The sequence below is a fragment of the Leptidea sinapis genome, chromosome 3, assembly GCF_905404315.1.
Source record: "Leptidea sinapis chromosome 3, ilLepSina1.1, whole genome shotgun sequence".
Taxonomy (NCBI): domain Eukaryota; kingdom Metazoa; phylum Arthropoda; class Insecta; order Lepidoptera; family Pieridae; genus Leptidea; species Leptidea sinapis.
The window spans coordinates 16,800,253-16,823,860 of NC_066267.1; the positions used below are offsets into that span (position 1 = coordinate 16,800,253).

Below are 23,608 nucleotides of genomic sequence, written 5' to 3' on the forward strand. Positions count from 1 at the left end.
CACAGTAGTGCGCTTTAGTTTAAGGGCATATTGTATGAACTCTTTTTAAGGCTGTCATCCACTTTTTTCCTCATTTTTAGGTCCTCAGACACTGAAAAAATAGAGTAATAAGCGAAAAAGCGTACCCATAACAGTTGTTAAAAACAATACAAAGCAACTAAGGTATAAAATATAATAATATCATATCATACCCTATAACATCACACTAAAAAAACATATAATTCAGACATATATATAGCACTACAAGGCAATATAAGGGTAGAAGTAGATCAATTTGGTAATTAGGTAGGTACTTAGTATAAAAATAATCGCCGTTGAATACCTACTGCTACCGGCACATGAACACTGAAACTATAAACGAATAGCACATGAAAACCGAAACTGTAGTACTAAACGAATCGCTTTATACGAAAAAGCTTAGCTTCTTTTAGGGGTCCCTAGACTGGCACTGTTTTTCAAATTGATGTTGACTGTGAGCTTTAGAAACAACGGTTTAGCTACTAGGAAGTTACTGGGTGAGGGAATATATTATAATTTTTATAAAATATTATAATATGTAGTAGAAATTAGAAATGTATAAATGTTATAGTTACCTGCTTAACCTATTTGAATTACTATGTATTTACTGTACGCTTTAAGACACAATTTCGTAATTCAACATAGCCTGTAAGTTCCATTTAAGTGGAAATTCCTATATGGAACAATACATTTTTTAAACCACATAAGGGTCGTCTGGATTCTGAATCAAACATAAACATAGTGGCCCAGGCCGCTACAACGCCCGTTTCTCTTCTGAATTAGTGGTAGATTCTGAATTTCAGTGACTTAATTAATTGAATACAAAAATATAATTTGGAATTATCAAAAATTTTAGTGCTCTTTGATCATTATGTTATTTTTCCTACATTATATTATTTTAACAATTTCTTATTGAAATATGGCTGAAAAAAGTTTAGAATTAAAAAAAATTAAAAGCGCGGGAAACTTATACGACTCAATTAAACCAAAAAAAAAATATTTTTTGCATATTTAATATTTACAGGTAAGTTATTTTTATATTGGTGCGGATTATATTTGTAAACTTTTAATTTTAATACTATAGAATTTTACGCAGTGGAAAATCAAACAAAAGCAGCAACACTTAAAAAGACCGCGCAGTATTTATACATGTAGGTAGATGTAGGTCAAAGAAAAAATGGCTTAGCACTCGTAGCTCGTATGTATCGTGGCAAGAAAATATTTTAAATGGCCTTCAGTGATTTATGTCACATAAGTAACGCGTTTAAAACCGTCGAAAATGAAACCGATCAGGTAAGCCTAAAGTCTAAACCCTCGGTGAAGTGTGTGTATATTCCAATGGGTGTTATAAAAGTCCAATTGTCAAAAGGGCAAAATCTGGAATAAACATAAATTAACATATAACGGTACAGCAAAAAAGTGATTTATTGTGAGATCTCGTGTATTTATTACAATAAAATCAAGCTCCTTCATATTTGGTGGTTTGGGAAACACCCCATTATAGTGAAGTGAAAATGTATAGAATACAACCTACATTATTTATAGAAACATAGTATGTGCTTTCGGTAACAAACAAATTGTGCTGCATCTAAGTGTTCCCAGAAATGGTATTTTAATATATCCTGCAACATTATGAACAAAAGTGCTCTATTATACGGATTACTGTACCCATGCAATCTACTTTTCCCAGTTGTTTGTTTTGAATAAAATGTACTTAATGTGTTATAATTATATCGAACTAGAAACAATACTTATGAATTCTAAAACTGTTTTGAATACTCATCTCATAGTAATCTTTCCTTTAGCTAAGTATAGAAGTAGTAATAACATAACATAAGTTATTAGTATTAAACTAATAATAATAATAAGTATCTCCCATTGTTTAAACTTAAATAATGTAACTATTTCAGTTAATTATTACAAATAATAAACTATTTTTTTTTACGTTTTACCATATTAAAAGTTACTCTATTATAAATAAATAAGTTATAAGCTGGCATACTTAAATTGGTGTTTCTAAAAAGAATATAAAAGAAATGCTTCTTAGTTTACCTGTAGCATGATATTATATACTATTGCAATATTTTGTAGGCTGATAGCATCAATTTTTTGTACTTTGCAGCACATTAAATTTGAACAGCAGGTTAGAATATACTTGAGGGAGGTGCTGCAAACTGACATGAGTGAATACACACAACAGCTACAGCCATGTCTGTAGCATACAAGCTGATTGCATACAAGTTTCATTTTTCTTAAATTATTTTGCAATATTTGCTAGTAATTCATTCACTACATTTTTGGGAAGCATACTTAAACAAGTTTCTATAAGCAGAATTTTTCCCATCTGGTAATCCAATTTTTCATCAAAATCTGTTTCTTCTCTTCTTTTTTCTCATGTTCCATTGCAAGTAGCAATAATAATAATACTTTTATTCCATTGATAGTTCAGTGTAAAATTGACACATGACCAAGAATGCCAGGGTGTCAGCTACAGTCATTTGTATACATCATGCAAATATGCATTTTTATTATCTATTAGTTCTACATTAGAGGTGTGTCACTGAATTAATTTAATTTAACTGTTTTTTGTCAATGGTCAACAGGTTGAAAAAACTGTTAAATGGTAATGGGTGTTGAAAAATAAATTAATGCATTTATTAATAATTTAGGTTTTTATTTCGTCAATATAATATCAAGTCAACATATCCGTTCGCAAATTCGCCAACTGTTCTGAATTAAGCTGTTTTAGTGAGGCATTCAATTTCTTCATTTATTGCGAGTTACGGGTGAAGACGTTGATTGAATTTATTAGCTTATTATGTTCAACAGGTTTTTTCGTTGAAGAAAAACTGTTAATTCGTTAACGAATATAAACTGTTAATAAAAACTGTTTATTGATTTATTGACCACCTTTATTCTACATGCCGTTAACTAGTTTGCACACCACTGTTCCATTTTACAGTCAAATTTATTCCCGTCTGTTGGATATTTAAGGAAAGTAGGAAAACATGTATTTATTTTATTAAATGTAATTTCATCAATTTCTTAAATATTTACCCTTTAATGTTGTAGTAAATTAGCCATTATAGGGCAAATTTGACATGTTGATGACTGTTTAAATGTTTAAAATTTATATTTGGTAGGAGCATATACTCCTTTTTTCTTTCTCCTTTTGATTACTTAAAATCAGATGAGTAATGCGGGCTGGTAATAATTTAATTAATTTTCACTGCTCACATTAGGGGAATCACAGAATTATGTTCAGATATTTGTTCCTTACTAATCTTACTTACTTAATCAAGGTAGTGCAACATTATCTTTAGGAACCTTTTCATTAAAGCATCATTATATTGGGCTGGTTATCATTCTTTAGTGTTACTTGTAGAATCCAACTCAGATGGGCAGCATTTGGGAAGCTTCCTAAAACCTTCTTGTCCCATATATCACAGCAACTTAAGACAAAGCTAGTCGCTGAGAGGGCTATGCTTAGAGTTGCTCTGCGAAGATCGAATCAGAAATGAGGAGATGAGAGTTAAATTCACCAACATAGCTAAACTGAAGTGGCAGTGGGCAGGGCTCATAGCTCAACGGACAGATGGTCGGTGGGACTGTAAAGTCCTCAAATGGCGAATACGTAGCGGAAAATGCAGTGTTGATAGGATGAAGTTATGAATTACATTTTTTGATACCTCACTGTAAAATCAAGTGACCTACAATATAGTTTGTATCTTTAGACATTATGAATGATTGCACATTTTTGACAAACATAATCTTTATTATATTAAAATATCTTTTTTTATGTTTATATTGTGAAAGTTTGTGCAGTGTTTTACCAGTGGGAGGCTCCTTTGCACAGGATGCCAGCTTGATTATGGGTACCATAACGGTGCCTATTTCTGCCGTGAAGCAGTAATGTGTGTACACATTACTGTGTTTCGGTCTGAAGGGCGCCATAGCTAGTGAAATTACTGGGCAAACAAGACTTAACATGTTATGTCTCTCAAGGTGACGAGCCCAGTTGGAGTGCCGCTCAGAATTCTTAGGTTTTCCTCTTGGAAAACCTAAGAATCTGGATTCTTATCCAGAGTGGCACTGCAATTTTAATGGGCAGGGCGTATCAATTACTATCAAATTAAAGCACTGTCTGATTACATATTTATTCATACCGTTGTTAATACAGAAATACGACGTTGTCATTAATACGACATTATAGAAAAGACTATGCTTGGTTTGCAACCAATGAATTCCAACTACAATATTTGACTTAAATGCGAGGGACTCGCGCACTAAGGGTTCCGTACCATTATCTTATTTTATGTTATTCTATTTTTAGGGTTACGTAGGCAAAAATAAATATTGGGGATTCCCCATACTTAGAACTGAAACTGAAAATTTATTTTTTCATCAAACTATGAGTTTGGGGTATCTGTGGATAGGTCTTCCAAAATGTAACTGTAACTTCTAAATAAGAGAATGATAAAGTTGAAAATATATTTGATGTACATTTCCATGCAAACTTCCACAGAGAGTTTTTTTTTAGTTAAAAAAAATACACTATTATACAAACATTGATAAAAGTTACAATGAACTTTTGTATTATGCTACTTGCTCCTACTGATCCCTTCATGGGCGGCCTGACTCGCACTTGGCTGCTTTTTTATTATTTGTTGTAATAGCAGCAACAGAAGTACATCATCTGTCGAAATGTCAACACTACAAATTATCACAGTTCCCGAGATACTGGTACATCCCGGTGTCACCTGACAGACTGACAGACGGACGGACGTCCAGCGGTGTCATAGTAATAGGATTCCATCCCTTTGGGTACGGGACTCTAAAAATGGAGAATTCAACTTGACATGTACATTATAAAGTTGTGAAATTTACAAAATGATATGAGCTATCTTTATTGTTAATTATGCAAAGGATTCTCTAGAAGTATATACTTACATATCTTAGCAGAATTACGATAAACATGTATTTCCACTTTGTAACACCTAATTTAGTATTATTTTTTGTGGAAAACGTTTATTCTTGTAGTGAACAAGGAGTCTTTTTATTATTATTACATATATAATAAACCAATAAGTGTGCCACATCAGTACATTAAACAGTACTTGTAAAAAAAATGAAAGTTTCTAAAGATTAAACTATAATACAGTACAAATTTTCTAAATTTATGATTTGAATGATAATTTACTAACAATTAGTATTATTTTCAGTCCGACAGAATTATGGAAGAAAACTCAATGGTCCGGGATCTCATCACAAAGATTCTTGATGAGCCTGGGCCAACAGAAGGGAACTGGTAAGTACACAATTTCTCTGCAAACATAACTATCTAATATATAACATATAACAGAGATGGAAGAAAAGGATACATATACTCCTTGTATGTAAAAGAGTGAGAAGTGACATGAATGAAAAAGTGAATGAGTCAAGAAATATCTTTATCTGGCTTTACTGGTATAACTCTTTGTCTTTAAGTCGGAAATATTAAAATAAATCATATATGAGTGTTCATATTTTTCAGCTCTCTACAAACATCGGAAAAAGCTATGAGCGACCTACAAAACAGTATAAACAATTATCCCAATGTTGACACAGGAAGTTCATTTGTATTTCCCCCAACATACAATACGTATCCAAATAATTTGTATAATTTGAACCAAAATGAGCAGAACAACTTCAGCTTTATGCAGAATGGCTTTAATCCAAACGCATTTGTCAATTATCAGGACAATGATGTCAATACACTTGTTGGCATTGAACCAGTTACAGATGAAACAGTCACACCAGAACAGTTGAATTTGCTACGATTGGCTGCTCAAGAAATTGGCGGTGCTCAATTCGCAATTCCAAATAAGTATGATGAGAAATACTATAATTTCTTCGAACCAAGCCAAAGAAATTCCCTTCCAGAAACAAATATGTTCCCACAAAATTTTAACAGGCCTAATAGCATGAACTTAGACATGAACTATAATGCCAATTATGACTTTAACAACACCCAAAGATATCCAAATAAGTTTGAAAATGGGTTTGTAAAAGAGAATGAAACCACGTTACTGAGTTATTTGAACAACTTAAACTTATCCAATGATCGTAGAGATGAGAGCCTAATACAAAATAACGATTTTAAAATGCCATTGGATATGAACAGTCATTATCAAAATGATGAATTTAAATTCCAAGAGAAACAGTTCTATAACAGGAACTTTCAGCAACCAAATAATTTTCATGGAGATATTAATTTCTTTATCCATGATGTAATGCCACAGATGCCTGATAGAAATAATATGGGGCAGAATTTCGACTATCCAAACCAGTCAGTGCCTCAGAATTCGGTGAACTTTAAGCCAAATGGATACAATCATCCAAATGAATTTATGCAAAGGCGTGATATGACTCCAATTCTTTCTCGTGAAGGTTTTCAAAATGGTTCGGATCAGAGACCCAATTATGATAACACCATGAATAGGGATGGCCAACAAGCTTTGCTGCGTCAACAAGAGATAGCTAAACAGATGAATTTATTGATGAGGACTCGGCCTCCACCAAATCCACTGAACATTGATGTGTCTTTTATGCATGAAAATACTCCATATCTTGGTAAGTTTTTTTTTTGTTTCACAATTTATGAATGCTTAAGCTATTTGAGTGTAGTTTAGAGACAAAACAGATTTCCGGTAACTGTGGTATGTGATAGACATTATGACAAATGATTACAATTATTTTGTGTGAGACCAAACAATGAACTCATTGAGCATGTATGACTAATTGACTAACCTAAGGCATCCATCACGGAGAAGTATAAGATATAGTTTTGGATAAAAAAACAAATAATTAAGCAAAGTAGGTAATTCTTTCTTCTTTGATCGTGCGAGTGGGTAAGGGGGCGTCCATAAATTACATGAGGTGTTTTTTTTTAATTTTCTGTGGTGGTGTGTGGTGGTTTGACAGTTAGTAGATGTATAACGTCAAAGTATGAATGAAATTATCTTCTTTCAAAATACTTTAATATTTTTTTGTTTCAATCAGCAAAAAATTGTGTGATATTTGCTTCAACGTCTCCCTTAAACATCTCACGTAATTTATGAACGCCCCCTAATCATGACCTTGTCAGTTTGGTCTTCAACCTCTCCCACAAATAAATAGCAAGTAGCGTAAACCTGGCGCCTGATGTCTTATTCCTGCACCTCAACCTGAGTAAGTACCTAGGTGTAAATCGTTTTATCAATGTGTTACGAGTCAACGTAGCTGCAAACTGTTCAATTAAAACTAAATGTAAATAAAAAAAACTAATGAGCGGCCAGATTAAGCAATTATTTCGATAAAAGGTGTAACTAAGTGAAATGTTGATGTTGAAAATGAAAAATTCTGTGCCAGAACATTATATTGTTTCATTGCATATATTGACAAGTATACGTAATACATTTGATTTAAATAGATGTCAAATATTATTTGTTTACTAATCTTCATTACAATTCGTTATTTTTTTATTGGTTACCTCACCACTTCCCCTCTTGCTGCCCGTTTTCCTTCCCCTTGTTTAATAGTATACAAATTGAATTAATAAACGATGAGATTTGAAACCGCGCCTGTGGACATTACGCCTCCGACGCTCTTAACCAATGGGTATTATTACCCTAAGCAAACCGTTAAATAACACAATATGGTCTATAAATCTTGGAATGAATGTTAAAATTAGTATTGTATATAAATGAGCCCTTCCATCGGGTATGGCACAAACACTTATAGCGAAACTGCCTTCCTATGGGCTTCACGAGAGGTTGTGCAGATCGTTTTGGCTGATCGAAGCATCAAGGCAGTCATCGACGGTACATGATATGGCTTAAGAAACATAAACGCTGGTGTCCCGCAAGGCTGCGTCATATCCCCTAAACTATTTCTTCTGCATATCAATGATAATTTTCAAATCAACAGTACTCATTGCTATGCAGATGCAGCATAACATCTCCCGGGAAAGCGTCGACGAGAACCGGAACAAACTTGTGTCTGAAATCAAGACTATAAGCTTTGCAAAGTCTTGGAACGGGGCCGAAAAAATTTATTCCAATTTAACCTTAAGAAGAAACAAGTTTGTGCGTTCACCGCTATAAGGTCTACCTTTGTCGTATCCCCTCGATTCGAGAACACCCCTCTATAAAGTCCGATATAGGTTGTGGCCATTAGCCGGATACTCGGCATCGATGTTTCGAGCGATGTTCAGTCCGTGGACGCTTGGAAGAGAAGGCCAAACTGGCCTGAAAAAGCTTGGTGTACTCAGAAGGCGAGACAGTACTTCACTACAAGCCGCCTGTAACTATGTAAGGCGCAAAATTCGGCCTCACATGGAGTACTGTTCTCACCTCAGGGCGGGCGCTCCCCACTATCAGCATACAACAGAGAGCAGCTCGAATCATCGACGATCAAGTCATCTCCAATTGGCTCGACTCGTATGTGTTGCGTATGGTTGTTCTCTCTGCATCTTCTACCGCATTTATCACCGGGAGTGCTTAGAGGAGTTGTTCGGGATGATACCAGTAACCAAATTCTATCATCGTACATTACGTCAAAATGCAAAATTTTACCCGCATCATATTAATGTCTGGCATTCTACAACCTGGATAAAGTAATGATAAGCAGCATCAGATTCAAGAAAATAGTTCAGATTATTACTCGGAAAATAAGAATATATAAGTGGAAATGGGCTAGACCAGGGGTGCTCAAACGGTCGATCGTGAGTGCTTTTTGAGTCGATCTCGAGGAAAAAATCCGGTGTAATAAACTAAAATCGGTAATTACGTGCCATCTTATGAAAAGTATGCTCAGGACATGCTGTGTCACGCTTAAAAATCCAAAGTCACTCTTTAGTTAAGCTTAGAACTTTAGAACGCGTTTGTTTTGTAAGAACCAATAAACTCGCAATTTTGAATAATAATTATGAGTTTTTTCATTGACATTTAAGAGCGACTTACCTTGACTAAACAAATGCATATTTTGCGCAAAACTAATATCTATATCATCGTGACACTCTAACTAGACGACAATCCTTCATCACACCTACTTGAAGCCTCTCAGAGCCGATCGATCGTAGTCTACAAATTTTGAGGTAGATCGCCAGCAGTTCAAGCTTGAGCACCCCTGGGCTAGACAAATGATTAGAGGAACATGGAGTATATTAGTCACCCAGTGGTACCCAAGGAATGGAAAAAGAAACAGAGGCAGCTACCCCAGAGTAAATGGAATGACCATATAAGACAGGTGGCAGGAACAACCTGGGGTTGTAGTGGCGTGTGGTAGGGTAGCCACAGAAAGGCAGGAATAGAGAAGATTGGAGGAGGCCTTAGCCAACTGGCAACAGAACACGCGGAAATGGCGAAAAAGTGATATGTACTAATGATAAAATGTTCAAATAAAAGCTAATAATAATAATAATTTTGCAATTGTTTCGCACTTTATGGAATCAATTTCCGGCTGCTGTTTTTCCGAACCGATTAACTTAAGAGACCATTAAGATTTGAACATACCCTAAAGGCCGGCAACGCATCTCTTAACCTCAACGCGTGAGCCTCTTGCCCGTTTGCTCGCTCTTATAAAAAAAACTGCCTAGTTGTGAATTCTGTTATTTATAGTTGATAGCCTAGTCAACCCCAATCCTACTAATATTATAAATGCGAAAATTTGTAAGAAAGTCTGGATGTATGTTTGTTGCACTTTAACGCAAAAACTACTAAATGGATTTTAATGAAACTTCACAATAATATAGCTTATACGTCCAAATAACTCATCGGCTAAAATTTATAAAGATAGTGTGAATTATCAAAAATAATAAGATAAGTGTAAATAAGAAATAAATCTGCAATCTGCGAGGTATTCATGCGTGTGGATTATGAAATAATGTATAGTATAATTGTTTGTCTAACTGATATTATAATGGAGAAAGTTTATAAGTGCGTGTGTATGTTTGTTTCTTCTTCACGCGCAATTGGCTGCAACAATTTTGATAAAATTTGGTATACAGGAAGCTGACACCCTGGATTAGCACAAAGATTTTATATATGTATATATACATTATTTATATGTAAAAATAAATAAAATAAAAAGTTTTCTTAGAACTCGTGTAAATTCGAGCACTTAAATTCAATTTCCCCTAATTTCATTTCTCGAAATTCTGAGCCCCATCGCCTTGAAGTTATAGGAGTTGTACCGTAGATGGCGCTGTGCAAATGACATCATTTTCATATCGCGGTGTTAGGATTCGTTATCAGCTTGAGGAAAAGGAATGACCCGCTCCATGACGCCGCCACAATGTATGTTATTTAAGCGAGTGTGTTGAACTTGTCACAGTTGTTTCTAATTTACAGGTCTCGGGGCAATGATAAGACGGAGTCCCTCTGTACCCACACCCGTACTGCCCTCGCCCTTGGTAGATTCACCCGTACTGGCACCATTCTACACTATGAGAGGCTTGAGGTAAGTTTATAAATATATTATGTATACATGAAGAATTTAATATGTCGTAACATGTGGAGTTAATCATAAAGTATTCTAGTTCAATGTTAAAATGGGTAGTTTCTAACTGAAATATTTCTATTCAAAAAAGGATTTTATACTACTTATTGCAACTTCAAAATATACCACACATTTGATAAGATTTGACCTAAATAATAGGCCCAATAAACTCAGCGCCCTTCTTTTTTTTTTGATAAACCCGCATTATAATGAAATCATAAATATTACTTTTTTATACATATAAAATTTGAAAACAAAATTTTATGAACGCTCTTGTATCGACATCTCAAATCAATTTCCTATCAGTCAAATAATGGGGTTGAGCAGGTTATCAACTGTGAAGTAGATCCTGTAGATGAAGCCACAACCTGAGAGTTGAACAAAGCGAACAAGATTTTATTAACGATACGTCACTTGAACTTTTGGCTCAGTTGGAAAGAGCGCTCGCACGAAACGACCTCTAGCGTTTCGTGCGAGGGTTCGAATCCCGCATCGTTGATAAAATTTTGTTTGTGTATTAATCCTAGAAGTGGGGGTTATCACTTTAAAAACAATAATTTATTCTTTATATATTCATTAAATATCCTGGGATCACCCACAGGCTCTATTCCCTCAGTATCGTGCAGAAACTCATTTATACTACAATAACCTTTATCACAAAAATGTTTTTTAACAATTCATCTAAATTTCGCAGCATATATTCTTTACTAGGACGTTTTTTTTCTAGGATCCTGTTGTACTATCTCGATTGAACCAAGTAGTAGGCATAACAAGTCTATGTTTGTGCCTGGTGTTAACATTATAACCATCACAATTTCTAAAATCTCTAAAAATTTCGCTAATGTGCCTTACATTCTTTATGAACATAAAGGAGACGAACAGCACGTTCAGCTGATGGTAAATGATACGCCCTGCCAATTGCCGATGCGGTACCGCTCAGGATTCTTAAAAATCCCAAAAATTTTGAGTGGCACTACAAGAATTGTGATCGAATGAACTTCCTTGTGCCGTGTTTCCAGGACGATACGACATGGGTACCTTTAAAAAAAGCGCGTATACCTTCATTAAAGGCCGGCAACGCACCTGTGATTCCTCTGGTGTTGCAAGAGAATGTGGGTGGTGGTGATCACTTAACACCAGGTGACCCGTACGCTCGTTTGTCCTCCTTTTCCATAAAAATAAAATAAATATTAAGTGAAATTTTCAAAAAAAATTTTTATACAAACCAGACAACTTCCGAATACAAAAGGATTCCGTAGAGCTATAAAGACCTATAACTGAATCATGGCTATTGACATTTTAGCATGAAAGTTCTGCAGTTGCAGAAATTTTTTTTTAAAGTTAGTGTAAGAACTTAAACTTTTTTGCCAGCATTGTAATGCCATGTACAGTTCCTATGTAATAAGGTTCAATATCACTTGTACAGTGTTTCTAGTGCTATCTGTTACGGCGAAATACATTTTTGCTTTTTGTTTTTTTTTTTAAATAATTCTAGGGACTATTAATACAGATAATTAGATAGCTATGATTCATAGACGGACTGCATAGCATTGTTATTGTAAAAAATAAAAATAATATATATTTTTTAATTTATTGTTCAAAACAAAGCATACAATAAAATTGATACATCTAAATACAACGAAAACCCCTAAAGGGTTTATCTTCGTAAGTCGTCGCTCGCGATTGCATAATCCTAATCGTCATAATTAATATGAATTGCATAATTTTTTATTTTGAATATTTTCAATGACCGTGGTACAATTGCAACCCCCCACTTTAAAGATGTAGTTGTTTTACACCCTGTATAATTTTATATATTAATTAAACACAATTTAAATCACCTCACCAGTAATGCAGATGTCAGTGCCTACGCTAGCGGCTACTAAAACACTTCTAGTTTGTTCCGAAGTGTACTATGCAAAATTTATTATTTAGGGTTTTTTTATATAATCAAGGGTTAGTAGACCTACCCGGCACGGGTTCATTGAATGTCGCCATGGAAGCTCCACTTTATATAATATACCATAGGACATACCAGGTTTTTCTCACTCCCTGTGTAGGTATTGAAATCGTAAGTACCCGCGGCGGTTCTTACACAGTAGGCTAGCCAGTAGCATAGATAATACACCATATACTTGAGATAGATGTGCCACTGATGTTTTTATTTTGTAAAATCAGTGTACCCAGGCTAAGAGATGGCGCTGCGTTATTTTTACGCTCGTAGCGTACCGTCGCTAGATGGCGCTAATTATGTTTTTAGTTTTTACTATTGCTGTAGACCGTATTGATTGCATACTGATGTTTGTTTTGATTGTGTGGTTGGAAATTCTTATTCGTTTATTAAGTTACCTTTATATAAGAAGAGCCATTCTATGATTACAACACGATAGTCAAGTGTTCTTTTAAGTAAGTTAAGTGAGCTATCACTTGCGCTATCTATCCATCTATCATGTATGTAAAATGATCACCATCGTAATGAAGTTGCAGCGTACCTAGTAGAATAGATGGCTGCACTTTCAATGCAATTTTTTTTCATGTGCCAATGTAGGGTAGTTGCACCCCCCTGGCTAGTAGGGATTCAACCAAAGAGTATAATAATATATAGGGAAAAGAGAGCCCTCTCTACGCATTATGAGCTGTCTATTTGAAAACTAGCGCCACCTGGAGATTGGCCCCGAAAATAACTATATATAAGCTCGAAATTATAAAATTCATTTTTAATGTTGTGACGCAATTAAATAACTAACTCTACTTTCTAATGTAGGTATTGAAATTTTTGTTATAATAAATGTTGAAATTGCGCGTATTTTGTCACAACATAGAACATTAAAGATAGATTTAGTAGTGTATATATGCAAAATGGAACACGAGAGCTACATACATGCGCAAACGCTAGAAGTAGCCGCCATTTTATGACCAGTGGGCAGTGACACAACTAAAGAAAAGTTGAAAGGTTTCAAAGCGAGTGACAGCTGACAAAGCTTTCATTTTCGTGCCAACTAACAGATGGCACTACAGTCTTCTGAAAACGTCACTTTAAGGCGTCTGTCCCACCCCTGGAGTCAACAGCGAACAGTGACGCACGCGCGAGTATTGTTCACCTACTTCACACTTCTAATTCAAAGTGATTATTATTATAATGAAATTACAACTTGTAATTGCTAGGTAGCTATTTATTTACTATACTAAGTAGGTATTATGTACTATATCGTGATCTTCCAACGCATACATTACTACTTGCAGCTAATGTAGGTTTGACAAAGAAAGAATTTTGTTTTACAATTACGATTACATATTTAGACTATAGAAAAAACTAAGCAATTTTTAAAAGATGACCTTATAGGTAGGCACAGTTTTGGGTAAAGAAGACAACCCTATTCTCGTCAGAATAGGTAAGAGTCAGTCGATAGAAAGAGAGGCAATTTGTAGGTAAATAAAAATGTAGGTTATTACGCAAACAAAGGGAAAGGGCTACCCTCCGGGATAACGACGGGAGGGAGGTGGTGAATGCTTGCGTTGCCTGCGTTGGTTATGTGGGACTCACGTGAAAACCTAGGTGCCTACCCACTAAACACGACCTGCAGTTGGCTTTAGGCAGGTGCCCTCTAAGCCTTCATCGAAGGCGACCTTCTCTCGGGGAGAGAGAGGCGCAAGCGGCACTCCCTATGGAGTATCTGCTGAGATAGCAGCTGTGCGATCTGAATTACACCTCATTGTATGGCTGCAAGAGTCGCTATTTCTTTAAATGATTTTGCAGAGTGTGGCTTCTGTACTTGTACTATTATATATTCTGTGGACTTACTATGAAAGTATCCAACATTAAACATCTTTTCAGAAATTCAATTACATCATCAAGCATTCTGCACGCCCGTTTGGATGCTTGCTACGAACAGTGGAAGCAGCTTGAGAGGGAACGGAAGAGGACTGAGGCTCGACTGGCACTGGCTTACCCCGGGAGGGCTGTGTCGTCTTCTAACTCTATTCCTGTGCCAAGGCTGCCACCATGCCCCACCAGGGTCGATAGACTCACTGTTGATATGCTCCGAGAACATACAAAGGTACATAGATGATATTACTTTTGTGATAGTAATATATGTAATCATTACCCCCCTTATTCATAATAATCTGCTAACTTAAAGCATTGGTAATTCTCACTCTGTCTTCTTCTATTGACCTAAGTCAGAATGAGAAAAAACACTCCAAAGCGGCTGTTTAAAGTTAGTGACCTTTATGAATAAGGGGGTACATATTAGAAAACAAAGTCCTTCGCCGCGTCTGTCTGTCTGTTCGCGATAAACACAAAATCTACTGCACCATTTTTCATGCTGATTTCACCAATGTATAGCGTGATTCTCGAGAAATATTTTAGTATATTTGTTAAGTTTTTAGATATTTGTTGGAGGTGTCGGAAAAAAAAACGTCTGGGACCTATCTTATATAGGTCTACGCAAAAGTCCACGATGGCACAATCTCTTAAGGATAACATACTATATCGAATTTAATACTTTAATAAATTGGCAATTATAATAAGCGTTAATGTAAAAGCTGTTTTCACAAGTACGATATTAAACGTTATAATTTGATTACTACATATTTAATTTTCAAATCATTCAGAAATACGTTTTTGTTTCATTTTTAAATCATAAACTTTGATTACAAATTTTCGATTGCTTTAGACTACATTATTCCCGAATACTTACATAATTTTTTGGAGACATTGTTTGATTTTAACGACTTTTGTGCAATAATTTAAAAGTCGCTCACCTATTGTTATGGGTAACAACACTTAAACATGAATCGGCAGAACTGAACAAAGCCATTTTTAAGTTTACCTTTTGTCATATCGATTCTAACCACAAGCTCTTATATACACCTCGCATACAAAACGTTATAAATATATAATAGCTAGCTGACCCGGCAAACGTTGTAAAGCCATGTAAAGTAATAAAAATAAATTCAATAATTAAAATTTTTGGGGTATAAGAAAAGATGGCGACTGATTTTCAGACCTACCAAATATATCGTACATAAAATTTATCGAACTATCATTTTATGCGATTGATTATTTTTAATGCTGAATCATAATAAAATAAAAAAACACAATCTGTCAAAAATAAATTAGGGGTGGGTGCCCCTTATCATTTAGGGGTATGAAAAATAAATGTTGGCCGATGCTCAGACCTACCCGATATACACACAAATTTTCAAACAGATTGGTTTAGAAGATTCCGAAGAGTTTGGTTACAAACACTGGGACACGAGAACCGTCTCGTTCAAATCTAATTAAATTTATATTCAGGCGCCTCTCGCTCGAATTCTTCGCGAAAACAATAATTTAAACGATACTAATAATTCAGACCTTGATATATTTGGTAGTGGGTTGATCAGGTTTAAAAAAAAGCATTGTTAAGCACTTAAGCAGGTACTCAATCGGCATTAGTCAAGTAAGTTGTTTTCCTTTTTTCTAATTAATCGGTTATTTTTTTTTTATGTTTGTTTGTAGCTATTTTATTAGTTTTATTTTTAGAAGCAATTAGGGCGTGTTATTTATAATTTTTATATTTACCATAATTGTAACAAAAAATTGTTCCTGAAGATGTAGAAAATTGTATTGTATAGGATGAGGGTACTTTAATAAACAAATAAACTTCTATGTAATATTATGCAGGTGTTGACACTGATGGGTAAAATGGAAACGCTGCGCGCGAGCGTTTGTGTCGCTCAGAACAAGAGACCGAACAAACCTGATGACGGCAAGATCACAGTGCTGAAGCGTCACGTGGAAGACAAGGGCCTGGATCCGGCCACCTTCGACCCTACCTCGTGGAAAGAGGATATCAAGCACTTGTCAGAGATGTGAGTGAAAAAATGTAGTTATATCTGTGTTTTAGTTATTTTTTTGTAAAAGTTTTGTATATTCTTTCGAGCAAGGCTCGGTCGTCCGGATATTACACTTTCATAGACGTATATTTACCATTTAACTATGCTATGTGTATGAAATTATAGTATCATATTATTATCTATAAGAACTTAAAAAGTTACGATTTCCTGGACGTCTGTTTAATTGGTTCATTTAAAAATAATTTAGTGTTAAAGTTTTTTTATTTTATTTATAGTAAACTGTTTTGCATTCTGATTTAAAGTAGTTTACTACTAATTAGCCGAATTTACTAGTTTACTATATATATAATATAATTTACGAGTTTACTAGTTTATTAAATTTCTACCCCTATACCAGGGACTTTTACCTAGATTATTCTAATATAGGGCGTAAAATAATCCAAGATAGCCCATCATTTTTCAATTTGCGATAATATAGGTCAGATAAGTGAAAGCAGAACTCCCCACTACCGGTTTCCGTTACGCTGAGCGTACGGGTCACCGCCGCCCACATTCTGCTGCAACACAAGAGGAATGACAAGAGTCTTACTGGTCTTTTAGCATGCCTTCCTAAAAAGTACCTATGTCGTATCGTCCTCGCAAGAAACACGGGCGTGTTTCTTGAACACCACACTGTGGAAGAACGAGTCATCGAGATAGTGAGGATTATATCCAAAGTGAAATTCAGTGGCAGTAAAAAGTGACGGAGCAGTTCACAAAACGCTGGATCGCCAGCAATTCGAGCAGCTCTGTGTTATTTGCTGTCGATCTTATACTAAGGTGCTCCAACCTCTTCATACAACGAACAGCGGGTTGAATCACCGATCAAGTCATGTCCGATTCTTTCTTCGATCTTCGTTCCCTAGAGATCTAGGGTCTCTCTACATCTACTACCACATACTCGTATATCACAGGGAATGTTTGGCGTTCTTCAAGTTAATCAATACCAGCAGCAAGCATTTCACAACCGCGCGTTTTTATTCAGTATTCCCGATTCGACTTGGGGACTTTCAACTCTAGAGCATACTCCCATCTCAAAGGCTGACAGTTCATCTCCTAACCTCTGCTATGATAGAGATGTGCAAGCTGAGGTTGACTTTCCATCAGGTGGACCACTGGCTTGTTTCCCCTCTCTATTATTAAACAAGATGAAGTTATTATTCTAATTATATATTATGTACTGAATGTATTTTGGGTATTACAGTGCACCACATACAGAGATAGAGGGCGCTATGTTGGCGTGGCGTAATGCAGTGGCGAGTGTTCAGGCCGCTAGGAGACGGGAACTTACACCGGCACAGCATCGATATCCGCACACTGACCGTTAGTATTGAGTGACACATGATTGACTTGTGTCGGGGCTTTTGGGAAACTCCAAAATTATAGGAAATGCTTTAAAAGTATAATGCCACATTTTAACAGTATGGAGGATTTACACATGCTCTTGGCTAGAGGCATACCTTACACAGCAAAACAAAAGAGTGCAAGTGCCAATCAAGCAAAAACTATTTCTTTAACTATAAGATTAGGCATATACGCGATTTTTATAGAAATTATGGTGATCATAAAGCCGGGTCTGCTGCGCCAATTTTTTTAACAAATCATGTTATCAAAACAGTTAATCCGCTGCACCTGTTTTTGTTTCATTTCAAAAATGAGTTCCGACGAAGTGCATCCAGCTTTTTTGTATTTATTTTTATGATCCACCAATGGACCATCCCAAAGATGCGGTCTTTCTGTTATCAGTTGTATAAAAACCAAAGTATTTTTTTATTCCACTCCATAACAAACAAACCAAATAGAATTATCGCTAGCTACGAATAATAGGTACGTCTTCATTTAGTGAACGCTAGCAAATTTGCGTTAATTTCCGTCCCCGCAGGCGAATGCGGGTGATGTTATCCATTTCTCGCGGTAAACATGTTTAGATGTTTTATTTAACAAAACTGTTAGGCCACGCCCCTAATCTGTTTATAAAACATGTTTTTGTGTTAACAAACACGAAAACCACCACCTAACAAACATAACTTCTTATGCCTACTAGCCGAGTAAGTAAGTCTTTTGTTGGCTTACAAGCATCATTAGTACTACTAGAGTTCTCTCTTGTCTCTCGCTCGCCTCCTTCTCTTTCGTTCAATAGCATTCGTTTGCCGTCGCTCCTCATATGTGGACGCGGTCTAATTTAAAACCAAGATGGCGAATTTCAAAATGGCCGCCATGCAAGCTACTATTGTACTATGATACCCACAGAACCCTTCGTGTGCACATTTGTTTGCAGAGAAGCCCCTGGTTAACTTCGCCGGAAATTAATAAAATCAAGTATGTGGTTTTATGTAATTACGATGCAAGTGAAACTATTTTTCACAAAATAACATACTTACTAACGTCAGCATAATAATCGAAAGCTAAAACAAATTTATGTATATTATGCTTTACTTATACATAAAATAAAATAATAATTTAATGAAAAAAAATTTAATGGTGGGGTTCTAACCCACGCTTGAAAACAGTAGTTGAAATAAATTATTCAAACTTCACCTCTACTCCGCAGCCGGCTATAATACGACATGCGATAGATCGACGAAATAAATCTGAGGCGATGTAATAATGTGAATCCCGTGTCCGTTGATATTTTTACAATGATTTATTTATTTCAGGAAACAAACAGTCATATACAAGCATAATTACATAGTATATAGTTCAAACAAACCTAGCATTACCATTAAAGTTAAAACATGTTTGGTGACAAAGAAGCTAATGTGACGATAGTTGAAATATAAACTATACGCTAAGGAATGTAATATATATTATTACATTAAATGTACATTTTCTTATTTATTTATGTACATATTTAAGAAGATCGTGTGATTATTACAACAAGTCACTAAGCAGCATTGATTTATTTCGTTACCCATTTCAAAATATAAATACACCTAGCCGTTCCCACCCGCTTCGCTGGGCGTATTTTAATAGGAAATAAATTAAATTTTATTCACCTTATTATAAATACAATAAAAAATAATTAGCCATAAACCATCTTGGATAAATTTCGCATGTTGGTAGTTTTATGTCGATACGATTAGTGACAGAGGTGTGATTGAGCCTCAATCAAAGACCATTTTTAGTATATATATATAGATACATAGATAGCTAAACACTTGTTCAAACCAGACTGATGTCATCTTTCATTACCTAGTAGTATCACTCTTTTTACTGTCCTAGGATAAACTTTCCAACATGGACCATCGATTTAAATGCACATATTTTTTTTGTAGATAGTATTCACTAAAAGAAAGCGTATTTTTTTTTACTTTTCATACAAATTACGTACTCCTGTAAGCTTACAACGTTTGACTACCATGTTTTTGTTAAAATAAGATTACTACTATATCTGCAAAAAAATCAGGTATCCAATGGTGGTATGCATTTTGCGAGGAAACGTCTACTTTACGAAATGAATTTTTAAAGATTCAATTATTCATAATAAACCTCTTTATGAAGTTTGACTTTGACAGTTAGTGATTGCGATGATAAATATTTTATGATTCTGTGCATACATAATAATAATATTAAAAGCGTGATCCCTGTTTAATTAAAGTTGAGCATATAAAATCTTTTGTCAGAAACTAAAGGTAGGTTAGGTTAAGTTAGAACCTTAATACATATGAACCAGTATTTATTGTAATATTTCAGATAACATAATCTAGATGAGATTAAAGATTATAGGTATACCAACCTAAAACTTATCTAAAAACCAAATCCTTTTCCAGAAACTAAAGGTAGGTTAGGTTAAGTTAGAAAATAAATATATATGACCAACAACCAGTATTTATTTTAATACTTCAGATAACAGAATCTAGATGAGATTAAAGATTATATGTTTCATACGGAAACGAGAATAATAAAAAATAATATAATAAAGTAAAACGAGATAATGATAAGGAAAGAAAATATCTGATTAAAATCATTCTATTAACTAAATAGCGCTATACTAATCTTAAAACATTAACCATGAATATCTCCATAACCATGGGGTCCCGCAGGCACAGCATGGCACAGGGGGGTAGAAACCCTAAAACCACTGTATGCGCTGGATCTAGGTGAAAATTTTAATTAGGAAGCCGGTGTAAGGAAAGAAGACAGGAGGACTTACCAGAGCAGCAGCGATTCTTCCACCACGTGCAGGGTCGCGAATTTCCCTCTTTATTTTGTAGGCGTTCTCTTTGAGTGGTCAGTATTTCTTCCCGAATTTAATAATAGTAAAACTAGGGATCACAAGACACTTGATCACGAGATTACATGTAAGGAGACGAATTAATGAGTTATCACGGCGTTGACAAGTTCAATACTTGATCAATACAAGTTCAATACTAAGTAATTACTCCTCGCGGAACGCAACGATCAGCTGCGCTCGCGCTACTCCGTAAGTGGGACGGATAGGGTGCAGGTAGAAAAGAGAAGGAATTAGTGCAACTCTTTGTGCACCCACAATATTTCATTAATTAATAAATAAATTAATTAATGCGGTGACTGTTTCACTATTTATAAAAACCCTTTAGGCATATTTGGCCTAAACAACCTCATATATCGATGGTCCATTTTGGAAAGTTTAATCCGGTCCTAAAAGGATATATAGGAATGATAAATAATTTATATTTTAACAGCGATTCTACAACTAGCGGATGCTGTTAAGCAGCTGTGCGTGTGTGCTCGCCGGGCACGGGCCGCCATGTGGTGTGACCTGACACTCACAGTAGCGCTGGCTCCTCACAACCACACCGCGCCGGTAACTATTGAATGGATTAATAACTTTGATAACGATCTAAACTATTTATTATCTACACCCATGCTTTAAGTCCTCTATTAAAGATTCTGAAACAGTTAGCTTACTGCCAACATTAAAACACCCAATGTCCTAATAACCATTACATCATCCAAACAAGTGTTGTAATGAAATTCAGTACAACATTCATCCGTCATGTCATCCGTTTTCATAATAACACTCTTTTAGATGATATTATGGTTACTTGAACTGGCTTTTTTCATGTCAGCAGTAAGCTAACTGTTTCAGAATCTTTTATAGATGATTTATATTATGGGTGTAGATAAAGTCTTGTATGCAACTGTTGATAATTAGGTATTAAAACACTCATGTGATACTATTACCACTCATTCTCTAGTCCCACATTCATGTTTTAATACCTTTTATTACACGACAGTTGCATAAATAACTATTATGGAAGAGGATTAAAAACGAGCTTACGGGTCACCTGATATTAAGTGATCACCACCGCCCACATACTCTTGAAACGCCAGAGGAATCACAGGAGCGTTGCCGGAAGGTGTACGCGATTTTTTGAAGGTATGCATGTATCGTCCTGGAAACACCGCACAAGTAAGCTCATTCCACAGCTTTGTAATTACGTGGAAGAAAGTTGAAAACCGATCTGTAAAAGAACGCCACACATCCAGATGGTGGGGATGAAATTCAAATTTGTTGCGTGTCGCGGGAAAGTTGATTTGGGTTGGAAACTACGTTACATTTTCACATTTGCTGTACAAATTTATTATATTACCTACTACTATGTTTATCAAAGAAGTCGTGACTTAATCAGTATATCAATATAAACCCAAGTTACTTCATTATGAACTATTTTTGAACGACAAACGAGCGTACGGGTTGTCTGATGTCAAGTGATCACTGCTGCCCAAATTCTCCTGCAACACTAGAGGAATCTGAGGAGCGTTGTCGACTTTTTAGAAAGGTGTACGCCCTTCTTGAAGGTACACATGTCGTAGTGTTATTAATTGGCAATGATCATATTCAAGGTGGATAGGTATTTTTACGCTGGGTATAATAAGATAATCTAGAAACGTTATTTTAGATATTATTTAATTTGTATAGAAGTATTTTTTATAATGTTGGAGCATATTCCCTATGCTTGGTCTGTCACAGTATTTCAAACTTTGTGAAAATATTTATGACGTATATATAGGCATATTTCTGCTCTTAAGGCCGGAATTCGCATGTATGTAAAACAGATCAGTAGCTTACATACAAGTTACAAGCACGCAGTGAATACATTTGCAAGTTAAACTTGCATGCAATTTGCGTAATTGCATGTCTGTATTTCGAAGACGTATACACATGACAGTATCCGGCACACTTACATCCTAGTTGAAACTCATTTCACGTTGAACATGCAATGGAACACATTCGAAGTGATATTTAATTCATTTCAGTATCGTATTGCAGAATGTGTGGCTCAATTAATGAGAGATAAAAAGAAGGAAAAAAGTAGGCGAGTTTGGTAGACAAAAAGCACCAACCGACATCAGTGGGAGTCTCCTTTGCACAGGAAGCCGGCTAGATTATGGGTACCACAACGGCGCCTTATTCTGCCGTGAAGCAGTTCTAAGCAATATTACTGTGTTTCGGTCTGGAGGGCGCCATAGCTAGTGAAATTACTGGGCAAATGAGACTTAACATCTTATGTCTCAAGGTGACGAGCGCAATTGTGGTGTTGCTCAGAATTTTTGGGTTTTTCTAGAATCCTGAGCGGCACTGCATTGTAATGGGCAGGGCGTACCATCAGCTGAACGTCCTGCTCGTCTTGTCCCTTACTTTCATAAAAAAAAATAATAATAATAAAAAAAAAAAAAAAAAAATCAGACGACAAGTGCGACGGATGGTAATGGGAATCTGCTTTTAGGTACTGATCGGTATGCGTGGGTTTTGCGTTAGTGCGTATCAATTACAGCTGAACGTACTGCTGCGTCCCTTATTGTGTAAAAAAAAATAATGTGTAAACATTACTGTTTCGATCTGAATGGCGCCGTAGCTAGTGAAATTACTGGGTAAATGAGACTTAACATCTTATGTCTCAAGGTACACACAATGCGCACGTACGGCACGGTACGCACAATTATAGTGCCACTCAGAATTTGTGGGCTTTTAAAGAATCCTTCTCGTCTCGTCCCGTAATTTCAAAAAAAAAAATATTAGTTTATAGTCTTAGTTTCCTGTTTACCGAAAATTAACTAAAATATACAATGCACAGGGTGAATCGCCGCAGAATTCGGGCCAACAAACACCCAGACATCACCACGAGCCGCCCGTCAACGGAAACAAACCGGACGCTAAAGATGTGAGTATTCGATTCTTTTATATTTTACTAGGTATATAGGCTTT

General features: G+C 35.5%; 1 protein-coding gene across 1 annotated transcript in view; it reads left to right on the forward strand.

Moving 5' to 3' along the window:
* Positions 1–1,169: 1,169 nt before the first annotated feature.
* LOC126978647 (meiosis-specific coiled-coil domain-containing protein MEIOC-like) overlaps positions 1,170–23,608 on the forward strand; it is a 28,233-nt gene continuing 5,794 nt past the window's right edge. Inside the window, exons 1-9 of the mRNA XM_050827638.1 lie at positions 1,170–1,311; positions 5,241–5,326; positions 5,552–6,630; positions 10,389–10,497; positions 14,372–14,594; positions 16,205–16,392; positions 17,621–17,739; positions 21,081–21,202; positions 23,478–23,564. Of these exons, the coding sequence (XP_050683595.1) occupies positions 1,246–1,311; positions 5,241–5,326; positions 5,552–6,630; positions 10,389–10,497; positions 14,372–14,594; positions 16,205–16,392; positions 17,621–17,739; positions 21,081–21,202; positions 23,478–23,564 (2,079 nt within the window). The 5' untranslated portion in view covers positions 1,170–1,245. The remainder of the gene's footprint in view (positions 1,312–5,240; positions 5,327–5,551; positions 6,631–10,388; positions 10,498–14,371; positions 14,595–16,204; positions 16,393–17,620; positions 17,740–21,080; positions 21,203–23,477; positions 23,565–23,608) is intronic.